This window comes from Myotis brandtii, unplaced genomic scaffold (genome assembly GCF_000412655.1).
Source record: "Myotis brandtii unplaced genomic scaffold, ASM41265v1 scaffold363, whole genome shotgun sequence".
In the NCBI taxonomy this organism is placed as follows: domain Eukaryota; kingdom Metazoa; phylum Chordata; class Mammalia; order Chiroptera; family Vespertilionidae; genus Myotis; species Myotis brandtii.
This window is the reverse complement of record NW_005363938.1, coordinates 1890520-1899483: the sequence shown is the minus strand read 5'-3', so window position 1 is coordinate 1899483 and position 8964 is coordinate 1890520. Positions and strand designations below refer to the sequence as shown.

The 8964-nt window shown below is 48.6% G+C and overlaps 1 protein-coding gene across 1 annotated transcript in view; it reads left to right on the top strand.

Moving 5' to 3' along the window:
• MYH11 (myosin, heavy chain 11, smooth muscle) overlaps positions 1-8964 on the top strand; it is a 68373-nt gene that overhangs the window by 26523 nt on the left and 32886 nt on the right. Inside the window, exons 9-12 of the mRNA XM_005872050.2 lie at positions 3400-3495; positions 5623-5741; positions 6552-6704; positions 7617-7790. Of these exons, the coding sequence (XP_005872112.1) occupies positions 3400-3495; positions 5623-5741; positions 6552-6704; positions 7617-7790 (542 nt within the window). The remainder of the gene's footprint in view (positions 1-3399; positions 3496-5622; positions 5742-6551; positions 6705-7616; positions 7791-8964) is intronic.

Below are 8964 nucleotides of genomic sequence, written 5' to 3'. Positions count from 1 at the left end.
GATCCGCCCCCTCTGCCCCAATTGGCCCCCATGGGGGCAGGCTGCCGACCCCACCCATGCACGAATTTGTGCACCGGGCCTCTAGTATGACATAATAGCAATAATGTTTATTGAGCACTGACCATGTTTAGACACATTTAATCCTCATGACAGTCCCATGAGGTGGGAGTTTTTATGGGCCTTCAGATGGCAAAACTTCAGGCCACACAGCTGCTAAGGACAGGCCTGGCCACTGGCCCCCAGACACCCCCAGGCACAGACTAGATCCATTTCCCAGACTTCAGTCATTGATGCTACTTCCGGGTTCCATCTGTATTGTTGGCAGAATATTTTTATGAAGAGGTGGATTTCTACAGCTCATCTGCTCTGGGCTTTGTCTTAACAATTTCTGTAAAATCACTAATTGTATGCCTTGGTTTTATTATTTCCAATAAATTAGAATAAATACCTAACTATTAAAATTTTTAATAAGTTTCTCATGCCACCTAAGATCACCTGTCCTGTGTGCCCCTGGCAGTACACTGCCATGTGTTGGAAACCCACTTTTTATGCCTCAGTAATGAAGAGTGGTGTATTAGTTTCCTGTGGCTGCTGTAACAAGTCACCACAAACTGGGTGGCTTAAGGCAATGGGAATTTATTCTCTCTCAGTTCCGGGGGCTGGAAGTCCAAAATCAAGGTCTCAGCAGGGTTGGTTCCTTCTGGAGGCTGTTAGGGAGAATCCAGCCCATGTCTGTCTCCTGATTCCTAGTGTTGCCTGCTGTCCCTGGTGCTCCTCAGCCAGTAGGCACATCACTCCCATCTCAGCCTCTCTTGGCATATCACCTCCCACTGTGCTTCCTCTTGTGTTTTCAGGGCACTTGTCATTGGATTTAGTGCCACCAGGTTAATCCAAGGTGATCTCATTTAAGATACTTAATTAAATCTGCAAAGATCTTTTTTCCATGTAAGGTCACATTCAAAGATTCCGGATGGACATATCTTGCGGGGGAGGGGTACTGTTAAACCCACTACAAGTGGCTGCCATTATTTAGCACCCACTGGGGCTGGCCCCTTGTTGATCATCTCTCCTGACATAGACATCACGAAGCAGGTGCTACTGTCTCCATCTCCATTTTGCAGATAGGGAAGCTGAGGCTCAGAGAGGCAAAGCCGGGGTTCGCACTAGGGACTTCATAACTCCCGGGGACCTGTTTTCAACCCCTGCCCCAGGCTGCCTGCCCTCGGCACCCTCGCCATTTCTGTAGCCCCTCCAGTTCGCCACTTTCCTCTCCACCAGCTCTTTCAGTTGGTTCATCTCCTGTGGCCGGAGAGTGGCCACCATTCTGTCATGAGCACGTTATCTGTACCAGAACGTGCAAACTGCTGGCTCCTGGACCCACAGGAGAGGTTGGCCTTCACAACATATAAATTTTTTAAAAATTGCCTTCTGTTATCTTTGCAAAGATTGGAAGTCTGGCAGCACTGGGCTTGCCTCTCCCATAGCCAAGCTTGCATTGGCCAAGCAGTTCCCCTTCAGGTGGGGTTATGGCGCCCAAGAGTCCCCACAGTCCCCTTTGTTCATTAGACCAGTGGTTCTCAACTAAGGGGAGTTGGCTCCCCTGGGGGGACGTCTTCCAGAATCTGGAGACAGTTTTGGTTGTCGGAACTCTGTAAGGGGAGCACTACTGACATCTAGTGGTTAGAGACCAGGGATGCGGCTAAACATGGTACAGCGATGCCCCTACACTAGGGCCACCGTTGAGAAACCCTGAGTTAGGCTGCTTCCCTGGGCTCTGCAGGCCTGTCAGCAATCCCTAGTTTAGATCCGCAGTTTACAAGCCATGAGTATAGCACTGGACAGTTTAAAAGGCCCCTTTCATACATTATTGGTAAACGAAACTGCCTGAGCAGTGCCTGGTCCACAGCAGTGTTCACATTCTGCAGTGGTGATGGGAGAAAACGGGTGGGTGATCGGCCAGCAGCCAGGCCTTTTGCTGAGCTGGGCCTGGGTCCCTAAGGTATGAGGGCAGCTGTTGTGAAGGGCTGTCACCCCAGCTTGGCCCGAGGACCCAGAGAAGGCTGGCACTCTAGAGTTTATTCCTAGAACACAATGATTTCTTCTTGAAAGTCCTGGGCAATTTGCACTGAGCCACTCATTTGCATTAATCCTCCATCCATCCATCCAATCACCCATCCATCATTCATCTTCCTTCCATCCATTGTTCCATTCATTCACCCACACATACATCAGTCCATCGATTCCTCTGTCCATTATCCATCCATCAATCCATCCATTGATCCGTCATTCATCTTCTATCTATTATCCATCCTCCGTCCATCTCCCCTGCCTCCCCATGTGTGTCTGGACCCTGGATTAGGCTTTGGGAATACAAAGATGATAAGACAGTCCCCACTCTCCAGTAGCCCATGGTGTTACCGGGTTTCAAACACAGAACCCATTTTAACAGTAACGTGGCCTGAGTATGGAGTCGGAAGGGTTCAAGGGTCTGGGAACACAGTGTTTTGTCTGGAGTCACCTGGACAACAAGTGGGGGGAAATGTTCCCTTCTTCATCCTACCTTGAGCATCTTGCACACCCAGCCAGTATATGTTGGGAAATATAGAGTTTGGTTTTATTTCTTAAATAGTTTTTATTGACATACAGTTTACATGTAGGAGGTTGTATATGCCATAAGTGTACATTTGATTAATTTTTATAGATTGAACACACCTGTGCAACTAGCTCCCATTTTAAATAAGAGAACACCACCCGCTCCCTTACGTTCCTTCTAGCAGCTTCCCCCAAACAAGAATAATTAATCTGATTCCTAACAGCATAGTTTGCCTGTTCTTGAACTTTTCATAAATGGCCTTATATGGTATGTTCTTGTTGCATTTGGTGTCTTTTTCTTTAGCATTTGTGTTTGTGAGCTACAGCTGTTGTGTTGTTTTTAGTAGTAAATCATTCGTTCTCCTTGCTACATAGCAGGGGCAGGGGCTGACAGGCGTGTTCTGTAAAGGCTAGATAGTAAATATTTTAGCCCATGAGGTTGTACAGTCTCTGTTGCAACTTTTCAACTCTGTCATCGAAGCATGCCAGTGAACGAGTGTGGCTGTGTTTCAATAAAGCTTTATTTAAAATGGCAGGCAATGGGCTGGATGTGGTCCCTGGACTGCAGTTTGCCAACCCCGGCTACCCAGTATGGTATTCCATTGTAGCACACAGTTTTCAGCAGTCATTTGAAAATGTTTTCTCCCTCATTAGCAGGGGGTTGGGGAAATTTGGCTTTCTCCTGAAAGCTCAGAATTGACTCTCTTTAGGAGAAAGGTGCAGCTGCCCAAGCGTGTTTAGACGCCAGACCTCCAGAGCACCGTGGTGTTGACGGCTGTGTCTTATCTGCTTTCTCTCCTCCCCCAGCCATCCTGAAGGTGGTGTCATCCGTCCTGCAGCTGGGCAATATCGTCTTCAAGAAGGAGAGGAACACGGACCAGGCGTCCATGCCGGACAACACAGGTGGGGCCTCCTCTCCCCAGGAACTGACGGCTCGGGTGCGGGAGGGAGGGTCACACTCAGTCTCTGGACGAGGTGACTTGGGGCCTTCACAAGAGCTCAGCTAAGCTATTTTCACTGACTTCTCTCTTTCTTCACACTTTTCACTGCTGAAGTCCTACGGTGGGAAATGCTTGAACCAGAGTGTGGGAGGAAAGATCAGGGAGGATCCTGAGGGAGCATCAATTCAAACCCCCACACACATGTTCTGTTTAACATACTTTCCAGCATGAACTGTATGCCCGGCACCGAGATAGGGAGGGAAACAAGACAGGGACAGCCGTTTCTTATGGCACCTCTGGTCCTGCTGGGGAGACAGACCTCACCCAAGCTTCCCGGCGAACAGCTGCCAGATAAAATAGAAGATGCCCATTAAACCTGAGTGTCAAATAAACAACAAACACACTTGATATAAGCATGTCCTAGGTAATGTTGGGGGATATACTTCTATATTCTGTATATATTATAATTCTGTAATGTAATTCCAATACAAAAAAAAAAGTGTTTGTTGTTTAGCTGACATTCAAGTTTAACTGGGCATTCTGTATTTTTTTGTGTGAATCTGACAAATAAGCAGCATTTTGTGTTTTGAAAAGACCGCCTGGCTCCTTCATGCTTGTTGGTGGCTGAGCCAAAAGGATAACGTAGGTTCCCAGCTCAGCTCCCACCGTGGCCTCCACACCAGCCGCAGGCTGCATGTTGTGTTGCTTTTGCAAACCCCCGGAGCTTACTCTCCCTGAGACCTGTCAGATGTTTCCTGTGTGTTACACTCCCCAGTATAGCACATTATAGGACTCCGCACTCTGAGACCTTCAGGCAAAGAGAAACCCCAAAGCACCCTTGCAAAGAGATGGGGGATCATCCTAAAACCACTCTATTCTATCACCCACCTTGCATGTGCAAACTATCACGCAACACTAGTCTTCATGTTAACGGGGATTTTTTTTTTTTTAGAAAATGCTTTTAAATACAGAAATAGACATATAACAAGAATCCACGAGCCCACCATCCAGAACTGACGTTTGAGAATATTTTCTAATACGGCTTTGTCTTTAAAATGAAACAGAGCAGCATAGATGTGCAAACACAGTGACATCCCTTGTTCTCCCAGCTGCGTTCTCTCCCCGCGCCTCCTGGCAACCACAATTGTTCCTCACTACACACCCTTCAGCCTCATCTTTATACGTTCGCTCACACGTAGTAGAACGATGTAGAAAGTTGCTTTGTGAGTGTTTTTATTTATATAAATGATATCACACTAAATATATCATTCTTCGACTTGATTTTTTTCTATTCTATATTCACCGTTGTCTAGATCAGGATTTCTCAGAAGTGGCAAGACCTGAAGTGACAACCAAAAAAGTTTCCAGACTTTACCAAATGCCCATCCCCTGGGGGCAAAATCACCCCTAGTTGAGAACCGCTGGGGGGCGGGAAGAGAGAGAGAGAGAGAGAGAGAGAGAGATCATCCTTTAACTGCTGTTTGGTATTCCATCTTATGAAAATACCATGGTATGTTTGTCTGCTCCCATATGAATGGATTTAAGGTGTTTCCAATATTTTGTCACTACAAACAATGCTGAAGGACGTCTCTTGGAAGCATTTATGGAATAGTTGACTATATGTCAGGCCCTTTCCATATCTTACCTCATTTAACCCTGTTACAACCCCACAGAGCACCAAATAGCTGACTCTTTCTACAAGCCAAGAAAAACAAGACTCCAGGAAGTTGAAAGGCTTTTCCATAATCACCTGGCTAGGACGTGGGAAGGGGCGAGGGCTTGAACCTGGAACATCTGGCCTTAAGCCCCCAGTTGGAGCATACCTCCATCCCAGCCTGTCATAGCCTCTGAGCGATACACTGGGGGTGGGGTGACTAATCACAGCAGTTCTTAGGACTTCTTTATGCCGTGTTCACTCCTTATGTGTTACACTCCCCAACGTGGCAAGTTACAGGAATCCATCTCTCCAAAACAACCAAAAAACAACAACCAAAAACACACCAATGTCTATGCAAATATCCATGTGATGTGTTTAGTCCCCAAGCCTTCTCTTTGTGATGCACTTAATATGCTTGTTTTCTCCACCCAGCTGCTCAGAAAGTTTGTCACCTCATGGGAATTAATGTGACGGATTTCACCAGAGCCATCCTCACCCCACGTATAAAAGTCGGGCGTGATGTGGTACAGAAAGCTCAGACAAAAGAACAGGTAAGGATGCGCTTGCTCTTTATTCCTGCAGGATCTCACATCCAGCCAGCCAGCCATCATCCAGCCATGCATTTATCCATATGTTCATCCATCTATTCATCTCTCCACTCATCCATTCATTTATCCATCCATCCATCTATTCATCTACCCACTTATCCACTCATTCATCCCTTCATTTCTCCATCCATGCATTCATCTATCTGTTCACATTGTGTCCATCCATCCATCATTTATCCATCCATTCACCCATCCACCTATCCACTTATCCATCCATTCATTTATCTTTCCATCCATGTTTTCACCCATTTATACGTTATCAATCCATTCATCCATCTTCCTTTCCCTCTGTCCATATCTTCGTCCCTCATCTCTCCAATGCTAGAACATTCAAAGTCCCCCGTCAGGTTTTGAAAACACAACACTGAACAAGAACAGCAGAGTCCCTCACCCATGACCTCATCTTGATCTCTTAGTTGTAGGGACCAGGCCTGACCTAAGAGATTTTTGAAATGCCTGTGTGCCCTTTCTAGAGGCAGGACTGACCACCCCTGCAGGGCCCCTGGATGGAACAGGCGCCCCTCTGTGCCAGGTCCCTCTCACAGGGAGTGTTTACTTATCCCAAGTCATTCCTTAGGTCTGAGCTCACTATCCCTCACTGCTGCTTTCTGCAGAGATGGTGCCGTTTCCTTTTCTGTTTGCTGTTTAAGGACTTACTATAAGTAGGAGAAGAATAAAACTCTGAGCCATCAGCTGGGTTCATGTGAAAACGCAGCCCATGGGCGTAACCGTGTTCCCTCGCTCCCCCCACAGGCAGACTTTGCCATGGAGGCTCTGGCCAAGGCCACGTATGAGCGCCTTTTCCGCTGGATACTCAGCCGTGTGAACAAAGCCCTGGACAAGACCCACCGGCAAGGGGCTTCGTTCCTGGGAATCCTGGACATTGCTGGATTTGAGATCTTTGAGGTACAGTGTGGTGGGATGACAGCAGCCATGGATGTGGCTCTCCGGGGTGAAGCTTCCCCTTGGAGAATGCATCATTTTGGAGAAAGGCAGGCAGATGGCTACTGTAGGGTGGGAGGCTGACCTTGAGGGTGGAAGAGACAGAAATCCAGCAGGGGATGCATTGGTTTGTGAAACTGAGAAGGCCCCCATCAGACAAGCAGGACCTGGTCCCCTGCCATCTCCCACCTGGACCCTGTTCTCACACAGACTCCCTTCCTGGTGGCAAGATCACTGCCACCGCTCTCAACGGCCTCTCGGCAGCCGTGGCAGCTGCAGCCAGTTCCAGCTGTTTACCACTGTCCCAGCCAGTTCTCACCAAAATCTTGGCATTGAGTCTCATGGACTCAGACTCCCCAGGGTTGGGCCACTGGTGACCTTAGAGCCAAGCACTATTTCCAGGGTCTTGCCTTAGTTCATGTGGTGTCGCATGGCTATTGGATCTCACAGCCATGGGTTAGAGGGACATTCTCAATGGGAGGGGAAGGCTGGAGATTGACAGATATTCCCGAACCTATCTACTCCCTCTCCGAGCCTCGGTTTCTACATCTGCAAAATGGGGGGTGATAAAATACCTTACACAGTTATTCTTTCCACAAATCATTGTGCAGATGGAGGAGATACACATCCTGAAAGCAATGTGTATGTAGACCACGTGACAGGAGAGTGGGTCCATTTTGCCAGCCCCCCATGACCTGTAGGCAGCCGTTGTTGGGGCCTAAGCCCTCTCGGGGTGCTGAAATGGCAGCGCGGGCTCTGGTGGAAAGGGTGTCAGGCCCTGGGGCTCTCTTCAGGGCGGAGCTTCTCTTCAGGGCCCCAGCCCCCTGCCTTCATCCATGATGCTCATGGGCCCCCCCCTCGCTGTCCTGTGCTCAGGTGAACTCCTTCGAGCAGCTGTGCATCAACTACACCAACGAGAAGCTGCAGCAGCTCTTCAACCACACCATGTTCATCCTGGAGCAGGAGGAGTACCAGCGCGAGGGCATCGAGTGGAACTTCATCGACTTCGGGCTCGACCTGCAGCCCTGCATCGAGCTCATCGAGCGGCCGGTGAGGGCCCACGTCACACTCGCATGCGCGTGTGACCTCCTGCGGCGGCATGTGGACCCTGCCCGCTCCGCGTGTGCACGCTTCCCCCAGCACTGAGTCCTTGTGGGCTCAGTCACACTTTCCCTTACCCCACATTTTAAAGCAAAGGTATTTTCTTTTTTTATTTCTCTTTTCCTCCCTCCCTTCCCTCCTCTTTCCTTTCCTTTCCTTCCCTCCTCTTCCTTCCCCTCTTTCCCATTCATTTATTTACAAAGTCAGGAGCCTTTGTTTTGTTCACGGATGCATCCCAAGCTCCTAGAACCATGCACGTAGTAGATGCCCAATAGATAATTGTTGAATGACTCTTTACTGAGCACCTACTATGTGCTGGGCCCGTCTTTAGGGGTTAGGGATGTAACCGTGAATGAGATGAACTTGGTCCCTGCCCTCCTGGAGGAGCGGGCAATAGAACCAGACAGACAAAGCAAGTGAACCATCCTGATAAAGCCAGAGTGGAGAATGACTGCACAGAGCAGGGGGAAGCACTTCCCAATTCTGAGTCCAAGAAGTGAAGACCATTCCAGCAGAATGAATGGCATTTGCAAATAAGGCTGTGCTCTTGACACCTTAGTTTAGACTGCCTCCCACAGGGAAGCGCTTTACTAAAAGGAATCCTGAGGTGAATCTATATATATAAAAGGCTAAGTGTCCGTCTGTCTGACCGGTAGCTATGACGTGCACTGACCACCAGGGGGCAGACGCTTAATGCAGGAGCTGCCATGACGCGCACTGGCCATTTAAAAATAAACGGCACCACGGACCTGGCGCCGACAAACCAACACTCAGCTTCCCCCAAGTGGGACACAGGTCCCACCACCACCCCAGAACGACACCCCACCAAATCGCAGCCAACGCTGCCAAGACCTCAGAGCACAAAATGTGGCCCACAGCCCAGCCCAGCCTGGAAATGGTCACCATGGGCACCAGGTAATGATGTCATGTAGCAATGCCCAGCTTCCTCTCCTTAGTGACTAGCCTCCTTGGAGTTTCTTCAGCCCAGGAACCTGACTTGCTTTATAGCCAGGTGCAGACATTTTACACTTTAACCAAATGTTTGTGAAGCTTTTGATCCTCACAAATGTCCTGGTGTAGGTAGATAGGAGACTTGGTAGAATCCTATTTTCTTTTCATTAGC